Raw genomic sequence first — 20,513 nt, 5'->3', positions numbered from 1 at the left:
GGCTTATGCACAAGCTAATGTATGCATTCTTTTAACGGCCACTAGAGGCGCTCATGCAGAAAAGGTCAATGTGAGACAGGTGGTGTTGACGCAGGTCCCAATTGCCAATAGACAACATAGAAGAAGACGTTGGCACCAGCCCTGTTAGCACTGTGTTACCTATGCTGTTGCTGTTTTTTGCTGTGTTACTGTACTTGTGTTTTTGAGATTTTCTACCAGACTTTGTTCTTTTAACCAGCCCTGTTAGCGCTGTTACTTGTGTTACTGTGTCTCGGTGCCTTTTCCCCACGTTTGTTTGTTAATACAACTTTGAAAATTCTTCCTGTGTACCATTTCTTTATCTCATGTTTCAACAGTGACACATATCGTCAGGTGCTATAAGTACAAAATGTCTTTTCCTTAAAACACATTGGGTGCGGCATATAGGCCAGAAATTGCAGTACACACAATTTGTATATATTTTTAATAATACAAGGCTTACCTACAGGAAACTGACATGATTGTCGACGTCTTGCTTTTACGGGTATCCCCCAAAACCTTGTGAACGGCTGGGCAAAGAATGAAAATAAAAAAATGTGCTGTTTGTCACTTTGAGTCTCCCTACTTTGTATTGTTCTTTGCATCAACCCGGTCTGAGCCCAACCAATTAATGTATTTGCAGGACCGAGCCCTAAGCACACCCGAAATTTCCTATTTTATTTGTCAGAACTCTGGAGGAGGAGAGGTGATTTATGATAACAAATTAAAGCCTGTCTTTTGTAACCGAATTTAAGTTAAACAAGACTGTATAAACATTTACATCGTTTATATTTCTGTGTCGGCACTGGTGCCTACTTTGCATCGAACCAAAAACAGGCCAGGAACGCAAACAGTGGAGAGAGGCATCCACAGTTACGTTCTCAATGGTACCCTGTCTACCCAGGCGGTTAAGGGATCCGTGAACCGTGAAGCACGACAGGTTACATTAAACAACAATTTTTCCATCATTTTTTAAAGAGTTGACTGGAGCATTTTAAAGCCGTCCATCATTTTGATGGGTTAAAAATTGGGCCATAAACCACAGCAGCATCTTGCGTTGCACTTTTAGAGAGGGGGAGGCAGAGATACAAAGAAGAACAATGACGGGTGGATTATGAGAAACAAAAGTCAGCGAGATAGAAACAGGGCCCGACTTTAATATAATGATTGACATTTTAGGCTCAGCCGAGGTCGGGCTCAAACTCAGGCTGAAGATCTTACCCTTACATCTAGTGATCAAATATTACACACTGTCCCTTTAAAGATAGGAGGTCATGCTGAATTTTTTTTCCCTGATTATACAAATAAAGAAACAGCCCTCAGTGTGTGTGACAACAATAAATATACAAAATAAGCCCTACAGTTAAAAAAAGACAGCAATAGGACTTTGAAGGCTTGGGTGACAGATATTAGTTCTTCCGGTTCCTCTCAAAAAAAAACTACAGAATAATGTCATTATCATATTTGTACGGCGACTTTTTCTGGTTTTTGGTTGCACAGCATTCAGAATCAGTTCCTGCTATTGCATGCGATCAGCTTGTAGCTGCTGAGGTTGATACTGGCCAAAAGCGGCAGCGGGAGAACCTGCGGCAGTGGCGAGGGGCTGTTGAACCGCGTAGCCGTACCCTGCGGCGCTCAGGTAGCCGGCAGCAGCGGGGGAGGCGGTGTAGGGATATTGCTCGTATGCAGCGGCGGTCGCAGCACTAACAGCTGAGTATTGAGCGTAGGCGGCCCCGGTGTAGTCGATGTACGGGGACGTGGCGGGTGGCGGGGCGGCGGCGGCGGTGGGCTGCACATGCGGAATAACCACGCTGGGTTGCACGAAAGCCTGAGGGTACACGTAGTGCGTCGGGATACTGCGGGAGGACACCAGATGGTTAGCTTTGCGTGGTTGCTTTCGGGAGAAGCGAAGGGAGAAATACTATAATCGAAAATGGACACCAAAATAGGACAGGGGAGATCCAGAACAAAACTTGCTGGCATCTTTTGGACTGTGGAGTTTTGTCTAAAATGGGTGTGGTTCATTTTTTACTTGATTTAAACATACTGTAAGTCACAAAAGTGAGTACACCCCTCTCATTTCTGCAGAGATTTCATCATGGCGTTCAACAACAATCGATTTGAAAACATTAATTGAAAACATCACTTTAACACGATGAAAGTCCGTGTAAAGCTTCTATGTCAGCATTAATTTATTTTTTTTCCTCAAAAAACTCAAAATACAGCCATTAGCAACTAAACCCTTGGAAACAAAAATGAGTACACCCTTAAGTTAAAGTCCCTGAAGTTCAATATTTTGTGTGGCAACCATGATTTTGCATAGCCACTTAAATCCTCCTGGTGATGGATTCCACCAGAGCCTCACAAATTGCCATTGGAATGCTCTTCCACTCCTCCATGACAACATGACTGAGCTGAGGGATATTCCAGAACTTGTGCTTATCCACCTTCTGCCTGAGCATGCCCCAAAGACGTTCTATTGGATTTAGATTTGGAGACATGCTTGGGCAGACCATCCCCTTTACCTTTAGCCCCTTTAGAAAAGCCTTGGTCATCTTAGAGGTGTATATGGTATAAGGGGTCATTGTCCGGCTGGAACATTGTCCTGCGGCCAAGTTTCCGGAAGAACGGGATCATTCTCTGCTCCAGCATTTCACCGTAGATCCTTTAATTTGTAGTAGTTTTGTAATAGTAACCAAAACTCGTTTTATGACAGATTTTCTTGAAAACTTTCCCTTCACAACCAAATAAATATGTCCTTTGGGTGTCTTTCGGTTATCTATCTATCTATCTATCTATCTATCTATCTATCTATCTATCTATCTATCTATCTATCTATCTATCTATCTATCTATACATGGTAAGTAATTTGGAAATATTCAGTATGATCTGCTCACAGATAATAAATCTGTCTATCTATCTACCTTGGTCATATCCCTCAAGAGGGCTGACCGACACCAAGACACACACATACAATAACAAAGAAAATAAAAGGGAAATAAATAGCAAAAAAAACACACAAACATTTTTGGACCATGGCCAACAATTGCCCAAACACCCAAACAAGTTAAGCACCTCGGCACCCAAGTTGGTCATGCTTTCGTCCCTCCAGATGAAATGAGACACCAGAAAGTGGCCATGTCACTCGGGTCAGGGTGACACAACACACTCTTTTGTTCAACAGCAGGGCCGACAGCTTTCACTGGTTTATCCCTGCCGCATCATACAAGTGCCCAGTCCATCCTTAAGAACGCGTCCACAATCCCACTATCCTTTCACAACACCTCTCCACTCCTTTCTATCACCAACAAGAGCTCTAGCTTCCATTATATTGAGACCTCTTTCCTGCAGTGCACTCATAACCCCATCCATCCACGTCAATCGCGGCCTTCCTCTTGGTCTCCTTCCGTTGACTTCTGCTCTGTAGATCCTCTTCAACATTCGCCTCTCATCCATCCTCTCCATGTGTCCAAACCAACCGAGTACTCTCTTGTCCACACGCTTGCTCAGTTCCACGACTACTCCAGTTCTGTCTCTCACAATTTCATTTCTCAGTCTATCCAATCTTGTCACTCCTAACATAGTCCTCAAACACTTCATCTCGAAAACATTCAACTTCCTTCAGATAATAAATAATAATAAATATTAAGGAATAATTAATTACACTATAACATTAAGGTTAATTGACTGGAAATGATTATGTCAACTTCAACTAGATTAAAATGGTCTTGACAAAATAAAAGCAAGATATGTTTAAATACATATCGAAAAACACAAATTTAATGTGTAAAAATGGGGGTGGAGGATGAGGGGGGTCTGGGTTTTGACTCGGCTTACAACGGCGGTGTCCGGGTCCGGGACTCGGGCAATGAGCCCCGGCGCAGCATTGTGAAAATGTCAGCACCGCTTTGACAGCTGGACAGTTTTCAAAAAGAGGTCGCAGAGGGGGCAGGGGCTAGGGAAGTGTTTCAATTAAATCAACAACTATGAAAAATGAGGCACATTCTGCACTTTGGGACTCTGTTTTGTTGTATATATGTTATATATTCTGTTATATTATATTTAACCGCAAATCCTTTTGATTGAGGATATTTTTTTTTTTAAAGGAAATATTTGTTGAGTATTTATCACACTTCTAGATGAGATGAATGCTCGATTTGTACAAGTAAAACATCATGGTGCACAAAATAACTTTAAGAAGCATAAAAATCCTGTTTAGTTAGCAGGGTAGGGAGCTGTTTTGCTTGGTAGTTAGCTATCGAGCTCGATAAATAATGAAATACCTAGCTACTAGTAGGGTATTTTGCCGGGTATTTAGCTAACTAGTTACCTACCAATTTACTGAATGCAGATACTTATATATATATATATATATATATATATACACATATATATATATATACATATATATATATATATATATATATATATATATATATATATATATATATATATATATATATATATATATATATATATATATATATATATATATATATATATATATATAATTTAAAATATGACATTTAATATTTAAAATATAATGTTTAAAATCTATTTTTCATTTTTAATTTACTCACAAACTAACTATTCTTATGTTTATTTATAGCTAGCTGGTTTGCCCGCTAGCAAGCTATTTTCTTGTCTGTTAGCGATCCTTTTAGATAGATGGCTAGATTAGTGTGATTTTTGTACCACTATATGACATTAGATATTCATGTTTGACAACAGTTACAGTAAGAAAATATTCTGAAAGTGTTTGCGCACGCAGCAACATATGGCTATCCAGCTAAGCTAGCTAGCTTGTGGTTGTAGTTATTTTTGTTTGTCATATTAATATACTTGTTGATATAATAAATAATGATGGAAGGCTGCCTGACTTAAAACAGAGCTTGAAAGGATCATTTGCTCCCTATTACTGTGCCTGTTCTAAAATGAATGAACTGACCATTAAAATAATGCTTGTTTAAACATAACCTTTTGATAGTTAGATTAATTATAGCTAGTAACATATAGCAACAGAATTTGGCTCGCTACAAAATCCACAAATGTTTTAATTTGTGTTTGAATGACTATTGTATCACTAAATGACATTAGTGTTTCATGTTCGACAGTAACTTACAAAATATTTAGATTTTTTTTCCTCACACAAAACAAAACGGAAATCCACAAATCTGTTTACTTGCATTGGGTGATTTTTGTACCACTAGATAACATTGGTGTTTCAGGACAATAGCATAACCTAGAAGTATTTTCTCACACAAAACAAAAAATAGAATCCAAACATTTCTTTACTATTTCGCAGGATGTCCAAACAGACCTGAAAGAAATTAAAAAGGTAAAACTGAAGAAGTGATTGTGTGTTTCACCCTTCTAATTGGACAATTCTTAGGAACATCATGTGACAAACGGCGAGCAACGTGAATACACTTCTGGCATTACAACATACCAGAAACAACAAGTTTAGAACTCAGTGTGCAAACAAACAATAATGAAGAGGACAACACTAAATAAGAGCATCAATGTACAGGTGTTCATAAAACCCTGGTAAAAAAAGGGCGGCTAGCATTTTTTTTCCTGGGACCCTTTCACATACTGAGCTTCATGCTGCTGCAGTGTCAGCATTCGAGGCTTTGTGCCACCACAAAGGGCGTGCTTGTTTTCGTTAACACCGAGCGCACCATGTGACCAAAAAAAAACGCTTCAATGCAGAGAATAGGAATAAGCGAGGCGGGGAAAGAGAAAGGGATTTGTTTGCAACTTTTTGTGCACGCTCGCAGACAAAAACACACAAATAATAACGTGAAAACACGACTAGAGGGGAATTTGCTAGTAACGAGAGGAAGAATTTATCACCTTGTGTGATTTTGTTAACAACAAAAGAGATGAAACCACACAAAAAAACACCCAAAAACTCCATCAACCCAACTGTCGTTAACGCTAAAGAAAACACACAAGTCGTAAGCTACAAAACCACTTCATACAAGTCCAAAAAAAGAAGAAAATGAATTCGAAAGCACATACGTGCAGCCGTCATCGCCTTTGTTCTCCGATTCTACGCTTTTCAATTAGCTTAGCTGTCGAACCAGAGAAAGAAAGATGCTTACAAACATAAACACACAATTTTTTGTCAGACGGGAAATTTCCGTTACTCAGATATCTGCATACAGAAATCTGATCCTTTAATATTTAATATACAGCCACTACATCTCTATATGTACCAAAATAGATACATGTCTAGTAATATTACTCACTAACTAATCAGCTAGTTAGCTAGCGAGATATTTCACAACCCATACGGCTACATAGCAAGCTCAATAGCTAGCTAGTAACATATATAGTCGTGTATATAGCTAAACAGCGAGCTAGCAACGTACTGAAAGTAACTATAATCTTTTTTTTCTGGCAAGCTAACTATCTTCCCATCTATCTTTATAGCTAGCTAGTTTTCTCGCTGGTTAGCAAGCTATTTTGCATGGTAATTAGCTATCAAGCTAAATAGAGAGCTCCATTAGGAGGTACCTTTAAAGCTACATACCTAGCTCAATAAGTAGCTAGGGTGCTACTTATCTCTATGTCTAGCTACCTAAATAGTGGATGTCACTCGAAAACTTGCTAGCAGGCTGACAATATTCTTATAGTTTTTCTCGCTCGCTGATTTGCTTGTAATTTGGCAGGCTAGCAACCTATTTTGCTGGCTATTTAGCAATGCAGCTAGATATATTGCAACATACCTAGCTAGCTATCAAACTACATACCTTGCCAATTGGTTGCTAGAACCTTTCTTCTAGCTACCTCAATATTGAATACCGCTATAAATATTGTTAGCTAGCTAACTAACCTTTTTTCTAGCTATCTGGGTAGCTAGTAAAGAAGAGTCGTGTCTATTAGTATGTCAAGCGTTTCAAAAACTGTGTACAATTTTCTGGGGGGAGAGGGGGTTATAGACTAATTTTATGTTGTTCCTTCTATTTTTTGCAGGTAAAAAAAATTTCAAAGATTGCTTTAAAATATATAACAAAATATTCCTTTTTTTTCTTTCAAAATAAAACGGGAAGCACGTTTTTTGTTTTCATAAAATTAAAATGTTTGCCAATTTAAAATTATGATAAAACATTGCTGAATAAAATTCAATTCTTTAACAATTATGAAAATAATAAAAACAAAAACAATTAAAAAATCAAACATCTTAGAGTAAGTGAGGAAGGCATTGAAAAATATTAAATGTACTTATAAGTGTATCATTGAGTTTAGAAAGTTGATGCAAATGCATGTATTCTCTAACCTTCCATGAATTCAAACATTTTAGATTTTAAATTATTCACTTTACGTTGGACTACAAACAGAGCAGTCAACTTACCCATAAGGCCTTTGGATGAACGCAGGGTGAATTTGGGGAACTCCGAAGGTAAAACCTGTAAATTTTAGATAAAGAAATAAGTCCCAGGTTTGGCAAAACAGACTTGCCAAGCTCAAATATACCCTAAATGTAGGTTTTTAGGTTTGTTTCGATTAGATTAATAAACAAATGAATGAAGCAATGCTTAACTCAGATTTATTTGCAATATCACTGCGTGACCAAATTTGGCAAAACAATCTGACACTTTGTTGAGTTGAAACAATCGGTAAAATGTGTCTGTACTGTAAAATTAAAATAAAGAAATAAAGATATACAAATAGAATTACCCCTAAACACTTATCGTTAAAATAATGATTCAATCATTATCTAGATGTTTTAGGTAGATCTTGTACAACTTCCGGCGCCGAGGTCAATCATGGACAATCCATCGCATCCACTACACAGCATTATCTCCAGACAGAAGAGCAGTTTCAGCGACAGACTGCTGTCACTGTCTTGTACTACGGACAGACTGAAGAGATCTTTTCTTCCTCATGCCATGAGCCTCTTTAACTCCACCCGGCAGAGTAAAGGCCCACATTAAACCACACCACCTACATTGGATATTACCGAATCTTACTGCAATATGTATTCTGTGTAGCACTATTTAGTTACTCTATATAACACGCTACAGTGGGCATTTGCACGTCACACTGGGTATTTGTATATTGTATTCTTTTGGCTTTATTATTGTACTGTTCTCAGCTCAGGGATGCTGCTGGAAATGTGAATTTCCCTTCGGGGATGAATAAAGTATCTATCTATCTATCTATCTATCTACTCAAATTGTGAAATTATCTGACAACTTGTAAGGTAAAAAAGTGATCCTTAGAGTGGTTTGTAGACACCCATACATTTTTCAATATTCGGGTTGACATAACAATCTTAAAATGTATTATTTAATAAACATGTTTTTAGTAAATTAAACTACGAATGTTAAGGTTTTGATTTTCAATAATCCGAAAATTACACATGATGCTAAAGCCGTTATTTTGGATTGGCATAATACTGGTAATCTTATACTTGTACAGTAAAACCTGTTAAATTGAATATTTTCAAATCTTTAGTAATGAATGTATAAAAGCCCTAAATAAAATTATTCTCAGAAAGCCTCCGCTCTTTAAAGTACTGAAATTGTCAAGACAATCTTACACCTTGTAGCGTAAGATGTGGCCCACTTTTTTAATATGCAAAAATAAAAAATAAATGCACTCAAAAATTGATATTAAAAATGAATACATTAAAAAACAAATATATACTATAAAAATACATGAATAATAAATACATAAAAATAATAAGAAATACCTAAAAAAAATACATGAAACACAAAATTAATTATGAATACAGAAATACAGAAAAAGATAAAAATATTTGAAATCGATACATGAAGAAATAGAAATATGTAAAAAAATAAATATGTAAGTAAATGAATAAACAAATGAATAGACAAATACATAAACAAATAGGTGGCCTGTAGATGTTTTTTAAACACCAACAAATAAAATATTGCATGACAACCAATCATTTACCAGTATTTCGGTTGGCAAAACGATTCCAACACTTAATAAACCCCTTATTATAACGTTTTTCACCTTTCACAGTCTCGCTGCTTGATGAATTTTCATGTAGCCTTGTGTTTTGCCTTCCGATTATTAAAGAGTCCCTACTCTTAGTAAAAATTAAGTGTTTATGGGTAAAGAATACAGTATTTTCATTTGTTATATAAATGCTTCGACCTGTAAAAGGGGTTGTCCTTTGGTTTCAATGTGCAATAGAGCAGCTGTGTGGGTTGCAGACCAGTTTTCAGTGGGTTGTAATCCTTTGCCTTGGCGAAATAAGGCTAAATAAACATGACTTGACTTAAACTTAGAAGAATAACTGAGGGCCATTTAAACTCTTTAACTGATGATTTGCTGCAAATGTGAGTCGACACCCCCATTTCCACACCGCAGAAAAAGACCAATGAAGTTCATCTACAAATGTAAAACATGGTCAAACAGATACGGCGGAAGAATATATGAGATATAGATTTTATTATCTTGAAGACATAGCAACTGAAGTGAAGGGTTTTGGATTCCATTAAAGGGTCATTGAGTATTATTTAGCGCCTTCTAGTTGAAATTCAAAACAAAATATTGATTTGAATGTAAGCAAAAATATACACTATGAACTATCATATAAACATGCATTTATATTCATTTAACATAACATGAGGTTGACCTAGGGGGAGCTGACATGATTATCCACTATTTTGCTGCCAAGTGTACCCCTAAAACCTTGTCAAAGACAAATAAATGAGAGGAAAATGGTGTATTTTGGCCACTTTGAGTATCTATAGTTCTTATTCTTCCTTGTGCTTTTTAGCACTTGTTGTTGGATGCACGACAGAATCAGAGATGGGTAGTAACAAGTTACATTTACTCCATTACATTTACTATAGTACGTTTGGGGACATTTTGTACTTCTGGAAGTATTCTTAAGTCACTATACTTTTTAATTTCACTTGAGTAGAGTTGTGAAGAAGGAACTGTACGCTTACTCCGCTACATTAGACCTCATTGAACCCATTACTTAAATCCCTCTCCATGTAAGTACCGGCATTTTCCCTTTGCTTCTTTTCTTTCCCGTGTTCCCTGAGTAAGGCCCGAGCCTTGCCCCTTTTAAAGGCGCATTGTCACAAGTCAAGTCAATTCATGTCACATTAATTTGTATAGCCCTTAATCACAAGTTGTCTCAAAGCACTGCACTGGTTACAATTACATCATCCCATGATCCTAAGCCTGGCAGGTAGCTAACCGGTGTGTGTGTGTGTGTGTGTGTGTTTGTGTGTGTGTGTGTGTGTGTGTGTGTGTGTGTGTGTGTGTGTGTGTGTGTGTGTGTGTGTGTGTGTGTGTGTGTGTGTGTGTGTGTGTGTGTGTGTGAGAGATCCGCCATGGACCCCAAAAGTAAAAAGATAAAAATAACAGCACAGAAATCAAACTTAAACTGTATTAATGTGATATTTTTACTTTACCTTTTCAAAATGTTGCTATTTTTTTTTAATAGATAAATCAAGCGTTTTATACTACTCATTTTGTTGCGCAGATAAGGGGCACATGATGCACCTTAGTTGTTGTTTTTTCCTATACTCAAAATAGAAATGAAATAGTACAGAGTTAAACTTTTGCTGGTATCATACAACAGAGTAGTCACGTCATTCTCCACTGGATTAGCTTCATCAACTTAGTCATTTTTAAAGTAGCCTGAGAATCATACATAAAGCACGTATTGCATTCACTTTAAGGCTTATATAAAGTTTTAAATTTTTTGCGGTCCCTGGCACATTTGTTTTTCATTTTTTGGGGGTTCAATATGAATAATCTTTCAACATTTTGGGTTGCCAACCCCTGTGCCACCTTGTTGTTATCGTATCGTATTGTTGTTGTTGTCGTATAGCATTGTTGTTACCTGCAGAGCCTTTAAAAAAGGTACGAGGGCTTTAAATGTGCTACTTAAGCTTGATTTAGTTTTTTGAATTATACTTTTGTTGTTTCATTTTTTATTAAAGTACTTGAAGTTACCTTGATTATTTTACTCTATTTTTAAATCACTTTTAATCTATTGTTAATTGAATGAACTTTGAGGATTTGATGATCTGATTAAACAGTTGTTTAAAAAAATTATTATAATAAATATTATGTCATTATTTGGATGACTACTTTTTACTTCTACTTGAGGCATATTATTCTAAAGTAACAGTACTTTGACTTGAGTTCAAATTTGGGCGATTCAACCCACCTCTGGACACAATAAAACGACATTTAGTAGCCAAAGAATACACGCTGTCCCTTCAAAAATGCAGCCATTTGAGCATTTAAGGGAATATTATTACTTGAAGTCGTTATGGTTTGGCTGGTGATTTTATTTTGTTTTCTTTTAATGTGAATATATTCTACAATATTTGGTTCAAACTGCAAAATCCTTTCTTTTCATTTGTCTGAAAGTTGGAAATGATTTCTTGATTTGGGTCCTCTAGCGAGACCAGTTAAGAACCACTGCAATAGAGTATTTAATGGTATGATAATTGTTAAAAATAAATAAAGGTTTCTACTTCACAGATATTGCACAAGGGTTCACTGTAAAAGCCAATTATTTAGCACAGGGCAGTGCAAAAGAATCTTGCACATGGTGGGTTCCCACCTGGCTGCATCACTCGAGGCTTGGCCCCCAAGTAGGCAAGGTTGACGTTAGCCTTCCTGCCGTCGATGATGGGGTTGGGGTCCTTACATGCCCTGTCGGCGGCCGAGCGATCCGCCATGGTCACCTGGGAAGGAGGAGAGCACATTTTGGCCAAGTAAGTTGGTTGTTTACACCTAGCCAGGCTTTGACTTCCTGTAAAGGTTGTCGGGGGAAACAGAATCGCACATCCAAAAGCGTTCCATTTGTCTATTTTGGAAGCGGTGGTGTGAATTTAAGGATTAATGGCAAGGGAAAGCGCCAGAAATTCCTGGCAACGCCTACTAAACAATGGAGTTGGAGCAAAAGTGGATGTTACATTGTCCTTGTTGATTCCATCTGAGCATTGGATATCAGATGAGCATATGTCAGCTTTCATACAAACTATTTCTATCAAGCACAAATATTTTGTAAATACTCTGATTTTTTGTGCCAGTATTCTTATGTGAGAAAATAAATTGTTTTCACATTAGTGAGTAGCAATATCTGTAGTACTTTACAAAAACAGACATTTGCCCTCAAATATATTTATGACTAAAGACTTCACTTTTGATGTGAAGTGAGAGCAGTTTAGCATGGGGGACCTATGCAGTGTCAAACCTTCTAGTACTATTTTCATATTTTAATAACATAATCATTATTAGTTATCATGTCATATTTTATAGTCCAAAATTGTTATTATTTAATCAATGTATTTACCTTGAAATAAACTGGGGAATGAATTGTTTTATACCATGTGTCTTTGTATTATTTGATTCTATTTTTATTCTGAAAAAACACACATTTTAAATAGCCATTCATCCATCCCTTTTCTGAGCCGCTTATCCTCAATAGGGGCGCGGGGGAGAGCAGATCCCAGACATTTAAAAAAAATATCAATTATAAATCATTTGTGTTTTTTAGATATTATTTATTTATCTATGTCATACATGTCTACATATAGGGCAGCACGGTTAGCACGTGTGCGGCACAGTTCTAAGGTCTTGGGTACCTCCTGTGTGGGTTATTCCAGCTACCGGATTTACTGTGTGGAGTTTGCATGTTCTCCCCGTGCTTGCGTGGGTTTTCTCCGGGCACCCCGGTTTCCTCCCTCATTCCACACACATGCATTTCAGGTGGATTGGCCGGTCCAAATTGTCCCTAGGTGTGAATGAGCAAGCGAGTTGTCTGTCCCTGTGTGCCCTGCGATTGGCTGGCAACCAGTTCAGGGTGTCCCCTGCCCACTACCCGATGATTGCTGGGATAGGCTCCAACACCCCCGCAACCCTACTGAGGATAAGCGGTGCAGCTAATGAATGAGGATGTCTCTCTCTCTCTATATATATATATATATATAGTTTTAAAATAAATTATTTTTTTAATATAATACAATATTATTTTTAATTTATTTTGTATAGGTATTTGGATTGATTATACATTTTGTAGAATTTATAAATGTATATATTAATAGTTTTTAAATGAACTATGTTTTAATAATATACAATGTTTTCTCAAATATTTTATTTTGTATAATTTATTTTGTATAGGTATATGGATTTTGTCGAATTTATAAATAATTATAAAGGAGGAACCCACTAAAATATATTGTTGTGTATTTTTTAAATATTTGTCATGTTTCTTTCATAGAATCTAAATTGTTGATCATACACATTTCAAATAATATTGTACAATATTAATTTAATTTACATTTTATATCATAATTACATTTCCATAACTATATCAATGTATTTAAAATTTTGTAAATGTACACAGCATTTTAGAAGATGACTATTTGTGTTAAACCACCAAAAATAAATACAATTATAAAGTAAAAATGTAAGATAAAACACAATAAAAATGAATAATATAACTATTATATGTTACATACAATAATTATATATGACAATTAAAATACATGTGCAATAAAAAGTTTATCAAATAAAAATAAAATACCCTCAAACATACGTGGACAAGCATGATTTCTTTACGTATTGTTAAACCACAAACCAGTTGAAAAACAATTTCATGAAAAGATTTTTTCGGTCCCGACAAGCAGAATATATATTTTGGTTTTTCTTGCACTAGTACTATAGTTAAGTATCTGTACCTTTACAGAATTTGAAATTTCAGTTTCAAATGTGTTGATATTTTATGATCATTTAAGTACACTAATTGACAACCTCGGACGAAAGCCCTCTTTCAATTTCGCACAAACTTTTCCGATTAATCGAATACTCACAAATCCATAGCCCCGAGACTTTCCAGTCTGCCTGTCAGTGATGACCACCGCCTCTTCGATCTCGCCAAACACCTCAAAGTACTTCCTGAGACTGGAGTCAGTGGTGTGGTAAGGCAGCCCCCCAACAAAGATCTTAGTGTAGGTGGTGTCCTTTTGTGTGGTGTGCATCGTTAATTAAGAAAATAACAAGAGACTGATGATTCAAATTAAATAAAAGTTAGTGCAGAGCGTCTTGGGTATTTGATGGAAGAGAAAAAAGGAGAAGGAGGAGGAGGGAGTTCCAGCCTGGAGGTAGATGGACGTAGTGATGGTCAGGGGGCTTCTGCATCAGCATGAGGACTACTTCTAGTAGTCTCCTCTTCTGCTGGTCCCAAATGAATCCTCTCTCTCACACATAGACAGGGGAATACATGCCACCCACCCCTCTAAAAAAGAAAAAAAAAGTTGAGCCTACAACTCCTCCTCTAGGACGGCCCACAAGTGTATACTGTCTCTTTAAGCCAGTGTTTCTCAACCTTTGTTGAGTTATGTCACACTTATTTTCATTCGAAAATCTCGACATTTAAAAAAAATGAATTACCGGCGCTGGTTTCAATTCGTTTTTAAAAGCAGAAAGGATCATGTTGGCTAAACTAACAGCTTAAATCGATTTTTCAAATTATTTGTCGTCACGGTGGCCTCAGGAAATAATAGGTTTTTAATCTTTATTAATGATATTTCATCGTATATCTTTAACTATTTTTTCAAGTTTTACTATTTTTTTGTATCTTGTTTCCTAGAAAAAGAACAAAAAAATACTTTTTATGATGTGATTTTACAGTTCTCTTGGTAGTATACAAAATCATACATGGACTTGCTCCCTCGTATCTTTCAGATTTAATTTCTCCCTATTTTCCGGTCCGGAGCCTTCGTTCTGAAAGCACTGGTCTACTAGTGATTCCAAGAGCCAAGAAGATTTCCGCAGGTTCGAGAGCATTCTCCTCCCGGGCCCCGGTGCTGTGGAATGCTCTTCCCCCTGAGATCCGATCTGCAACCTCAGTGAAAATGTTTAAATCTAAGCTTAAAACACACTTCTACTCCATAGCATATGGATAACCTATATTTTTGTTGACAATATCTCTGTATTATTTGTTATTGCAACATCCATTGCAGCCTGGTCATCCTGGAAGGGGGATTACCACATGTGCGGTCCCTTCTCAAGGTTTCTTCATTTTCCTCATGTTGAGTTTTTTTGAGTTTTTCCTTGCCCTCATGTAGGTTTTAGACCAGGGGATGGTGTAATAATAGTCTGTAATAATAGTCTGTGGTTTGCAATAACCTTTTCAGCCCTTTGAGACTCTTTGTGATTAAGGGCTATACAACTAAAAATGACTTGACTTGACTTGAATTTTATTATGTTTGCAGTGCATTTTCAAACAGCTTCATCAAACAAAATAAGTTATTATGTCCCCGTACTATTTCATGAACAGATAATTAATATATAAAAAGAAAGAAATAGTAATCTGCTGCCCACTACTGATAAGAATGAATGCACTCTGCTGATCACTGGAAGAATGAATAACTATATAATATATATATATAATCAATAACCCAGTAAATCAAGTATCTTGCATAAGTATGGACATATGTGTAGTCATATAGTCTCTCTTTTCTTTAATTTTGGAAATCTGTCATTTCACTGTTTATCTTTGCACTTTGGTACTGATGCACCAGTCTACAAGCACTACTTTTAGATTTTTATTCAAGTTTCTCATTGAGTCCCACGTCTAATCTCGTTGTAAACAATGTTCACTACGTTGTTATAAATGACAATAGTGAAAATTCTAATTGTAAGTTGAAATCAGACGTCAAATGACATATAGCAACAACAACAACAAAAACAGTACTTGAAATTATATAACATTCAACGTTTTATTATTTCGTTTAAAACGAAATATAAATCAAATAATTCCGTTCGGATGAGGAAACAACGTCATTTTATGTACGATTGACCTCCCGTTGAAATTTCCGCAAATCTCGTGAGACTTTGTCTGGGCTGCACTGCAACAGTACCTCGTGTGACGTCACAAGTAAAATTAATGCGAGACGTTCCAAACTGAAAACTCATTTTCGCATCTACAATTAAAAAATATATTGTACGCAGAATTAAAACACAAAATCAAACATTTGATTTTTTTTCAGTTTGAATAAAACCTTGATCCACGTTGATAACTTTTTTGGATAAATTATTTATTATTTACTACGCTCACTTATGTATTTTACAACGTCACAGCTTTTTTCCAGATTCAAGCCTTTTTTGTGGTATAGCGTCACCTATTGGCGAAGACCCAGATGTACATGTCATGATGTCGACTGTGTCACTTTAATAAATATATTAAATTTGAAAAAAAAAAACCATGTATATGAAGATGTGAAAATATAATTTAAAAAGAAAAAACGAATAAATATTGTAAATGGTAATTTTGAAAAAAAAAAAAAAATTGTACATCGTATTTCTAATGTAGGGCAGCACGGCGGCTCAGTGGTTAGCGCATGTGCGGCACAGTTCATGTCTTGGGAACCTCCTGCGTGGGTTCAAATCCAGCTCCAGACTTGCTGTGCGGAGTTTGTATGTTCTCCCCGTGCTTGCGTGGGTTTCCTCCGGGTACTCCGGTTTCCTCCCACTTTCCAAAAACATGCATTTCAGGTGAATTTGGTCGGTCCAAATTGTCCCTAGGTGTGAATGAGCGAGTGGGTTGTCTGTCCCCATGTGCCCTGCGATTGGCTGGCAACCAGTTCAGGGTGTCCCCTGCCCACTGCCCGATGACTGCTGGGATGGGCTCCAGCACCCCCGCGACCCTACTGAGGATAAGCGGTGCAGCTGATGAGATGAGATGAGATTTCTAATGTAAAATATATGAAAATAATGTTTGGAAATCTTAACAGAACATTAAATTACCATAACTTGAAAACTAAATAGTAAACATTTTTTTAAATTACATTTTCTGGTCGATTTGGAGGACACATTATTTAATAACTGCATTCTACTTAAAATGAAATGAATTATTGGAAATACTTCCTGAATTCGTTTAGATAATATAAATTTAAATGTAAATAATAATAATAATAATAATAATAATAATAATAAAGTAAATTCAAACATGTTTTATTACTCTTTCTGACCCATTTATAATGATCACATTAAATACTTGCATTCAAAATAAAAGAAAATTAATCATTTTAAATATTTTATAAATGCTATTAAAAATATCAGTCTTAATTCTTTGTGAAATAGTAATAAACTAATAAAAAATAACATTCAAGCGGCGATTGAATTAATTTATTTAGAAAAGGAAAAAGGGGTAACCGCGCCAGGGGAAAAAAACGCATGGAGGTTCCCTGCTTTCGGTCACTTCTTTGCTTTTTCAGATTTCTGGAAATTCAATTGGAAAATAGTAAGCTCATTAAGAGAATAACAAAGAAGTGGAAAATATGTCGACATACAATAATGTCATGCAGTTGCTTGTGTTGCTCAATCAATTGATGGAGTTGATTCTCAAACTTCATCCTAAGCTTTCGCCGCTTGAGCTTCAACTCCTGGATTTCATTCCATAGCTGAGCCAAGAGTTGTTCGCTTTTCTTGTTCCGTTCGGCAAGCCTTGATGAAGGTTACCGAGTTTTTTCTTCAACTGTTCAATATTGGGCTCCTGCGGATCTCTCCATACTGCTTTAGCTGGAATAATATCTAATATGTTAAACCCTGTTTTGGAGCTCATTTTTCCCTCTTCAGAAAAGAAGGTATAATAAAAATAATATCTTAATACAAATGACGTGAGCCGTCCACTTTCGCTTTAGCTCCCTCAAGTCTCAACTACGGAAATCCAGCTCCAGACTTCCTGTGCGGAGTTTGTATGTTCTCCCCGTGCTTGCGTGGGTTTCCTCCGGGCACTCCGGTTTCCTCCCACGTTCCAAAAACATGCATTTCAGGTGAATTGGCCAGTCCAAATTGTCCATAGGTGTGAATGAGCGAATGAGTTGTCTGTCCCTGTGTGCCCTGCGATTGACTGGCAACCAGTTCAGGGTGTCCCCTGCCCACTGCCCGGAGATGGCTGGGATGGGCTCCAGCCCCCCCGCGACCCTAATGAGGATAAGCGGTACGGCTAATGAGATGAGATGAGAAGTCAAACTGATATAACATAAAAACAAAAGAAAAAGAAAACACCCAAACTAAATGAAATGTATTTAATTGAAGCTTTATTACATATATTTCATGGTTCACATACAAGAATACATTAAATGCATGGAAAAAATGTTTTTTGAGACGTTAAAGTGCACAAAGCCAACTTCAAACCTGATTCCAAAGTAAAATAAATGAATAATGAATAAAGAAAATACAGAATGAAGACAAAATGACTAAAAACAAACTAGATGATTACAAATTTTGGGGGGAAAAAAACAAATTTTGGCATCCTCAATTCATCTCTCTAGTTTCCCTCTCCAGGTCCCTCGAGAGAAGCTCCGCCTCCACAGGCGTGGCCGCCCTGTCGTCACGCCAACTGCATCCGCCCTCTTGAGGGTCCGATTTGACCTTGAGTGGCCCCAGTCTGGCTGGCAGTCGTCGAACGATGCCTTCAGGGTCGTCTGACTAAAAGAAATATGCACGAAAAAATGATAAAAATTCCCAACACCAAGGGGTTGATATCAGTTTGAACAGGCGGTATCGGTATTCGGTAACTGTTTTGGATATCGATTCTGGTACGAAGTTTTGTATAATGTATTTAATCAAGAGCGACATAAAAATGACAATTAATTTCATATAATTTTAGTGAAAGTCACTATTATTATAGTATTTTAGTGTTTAATATAAAAAAAAAAAAATTATTATTATTATTAAAAATATCAAATTTTTCATTTCTTCAAATTATTTTAATGCTTTTATTTGTATTTATTTGCTAAATGAATTTTATAGCAATTAATAAGGTATATATAGGTTTGTATTTGGGGAAATTTCAAAGGTTACTGATAGAAATCAGCACTTTGATTGGTATCAGAATAAATACTGAAGAAAAGAGTCCTGACGTCAATACTAGATTGGTATTGGTATGGAATGAAAATGAAATGCTGTTAAAAATGTAAAATATTTTGTATATAGATTTATGTGAGTTGAGAAAATTAACATAAAAGGAATACTTGGTATCGGCAGTTTCATCAGTATCAGTACTGAAGAAAAGAGTACTGGTGCCAGTATTGTATTGGTATCGGTGTGAAAAAAAGAGCTGTTTACTTTATTGGTATCAGTTTGAAAAGAACATTCCAGTTGATTGTTAAGAGGTTTCTGTATACAGGATTGTATTAAGGGGGGAACTACATGTACCAACTGGATGCAGTACTTTCATTGGTATTGTTACTGAAGAATAGAGTACTGGTGTCAGGGTTTTATTGGTATTTGTTCGGAAGAAAATTCCACTTCAACATTTAGAAGGAAATGTAAATGGGTTTTTATATGCAGGAATTTGAATGTATCAAGAGGACTAATTGGAATCAGTATTTTTTTCGGGATTGGTGTCGATTTTATATTGGTATCGGTTTTAACGTTTGGAAATTAGTATATAGAGAACTAGTATGTGGGCAAACATTATGTATCAAACAAAAGTACTATTAAGGATCAGCAATTTTATCGGGATCAGTACTGAAGAGTACAGTCGTCTGTATTGCATTAGTATCGGTTTGAAGTAAATGAATGTCCCTGCAATGTTTTATCATGAGAAAAATCATAATACATTTCAAACTAAATTGGAATAAAAACAAAACTTTTATTTATTAAAATCAGATTCAAACAAACACAAACCAAGTAGGTGTAAGCCTGGTCGGTGTTGTGCTCTCGGCTGGGCATCGCTGGGATGATCCCTTCTTCCTTCAGCTCTCTGAGGATTTGGCTGGAAGTGGAACGTTCTTGGGTCAGAGGCTCTTGTCCCATCAAGCTAAGGGGCAACTCAGTGGGTAGCTCTTCGCCATTATCCCCCCTGGGTGCCGCCACTACCACGCCGCTATCCTCAGTCAGCTTGGATACGGCAGATTCACCACGGTCGCATTTGCTTCCCGCATCGTTCTGTGGTGACAGAATCAACATATTGTCACAAAGTGCCAAACCCTAACACATATATATCTATATTTGTATCGCGGGTTCAAGAATATCCAGAGATCCATTGTCCTCGATCGCACATTGTTGAGTGTAGGAGGCGGCAGAGTGCAATTTTTTTCAGGCCTAGTGGCCTATTTTTGCCATTCTGTCCACCAAAAAGTGAACCTCACTCTAGTGCCCAAGATCCATTATCCCTGCTCCCATATTTCTCGGAGAGGGAACCAGTAGAAGACACTTATGTCCGGAGGCGTGCTGTTCTGGACCACCTAAAATGGCATTTTCTGTGGGGCCTGGTGGCACCTTTTTGCTATTCTGTCCACCAAAAAGTAAACCTCACTGATGTCAGCAAGATCCATTATCCCTGATCCCATATTTTTCCAAGCAGGAACCAGTAGAAGCCACTTTAGTCAGGAGGCGTGCCGTTCTGGACCGCTTTTAATGAAATGCACAGTTGTCTTCGCTATTCATTATTGCCACTTGCTGAGAACAGAGCACCTTTTTACGATTTGGACCGCCGAAGCATGCCATTGTTGCCCACCTAA

The 20,513-nt window shown here is 36.8% G+C and overlaps 2 protein-coding genes across 3 annotated transcripts in view; both read right to left on the bottom strand.

The window, feature by feature from the left end:
* Nucleotides 1-434: 434 nt before the first annotated feature.
* On the bottom strand, nucleotides 435-14,208 carry rbm24a (RNA binding motif protein 24a). Its single transcript, XM_088327794.1, has 4 exons — nucleotides 13,851-14,208; nucleotides 11,597-11,720; nucleotides 7,379-7,433; nucleotides 435-1,874 (listed from the first exon to the last, which is right to left on the bottom strand). The coding sequence occupies exons 1-4, from the start codon at nucleotides 14,016-14,018 to the stop codon at nucleotides 1,538-1,540; spliced, it is 684 nt and encodes a 227-aa protein (XP_088183920.1). The 5' UTR covers nucleotides 14,019-14,208; the 3' UTR covers nucleotides 435-1,537.
* Nucleotides 14,209-18,152: 3,944 nt separating this feature from the next.
* stmnd1 (stathmin domain containing 1) overlaps nucleotides 18,153-20,513 on the bottom strand; it is a 7,255-nt gene continuing 4,894 nt past the window's right edge. For both annotated transcript variants that reach the window (XM_088327792.1, XM_088327793.1), the window contains exons 3-4: nucleotides 19,678-19,938; nucleotides 18,153-18,474 (exon numbers count right to left, since the gene is read on the bottom strand). In XM_088327792.1, the coding sequence (XP_088183918.1) occupies nucleotides 18,301-18,474; nucleotides 19,678-19,938 (435 nt within the window). In that variant the 3' untranslated portion in view covers nucleotides 18,153-18,300. The remainder of the gene's footprint in view (nucleotides 18,475-19,677; nucleotides 19,939-20,513) is intronic.

Source organism: Urocampus carinirostris, chromosome 2, assembly GCF_059441175.1.
Source record: "Urocampus carinirostris isolate Australia breed hairy pipefish chromosome 2, RoL_Ucar_1.0, whole genome shotgun sequence".
Lineage (NCBI taxonomy): Eukaryota > Metazoa > Chordata > Actinopteri > Syngnathiformes > Syngnathidae > Urocampus > Urocampus carinirostris.
This window is presented reverse-complemented; position numbering and strand designations above follow the sequence as displayed.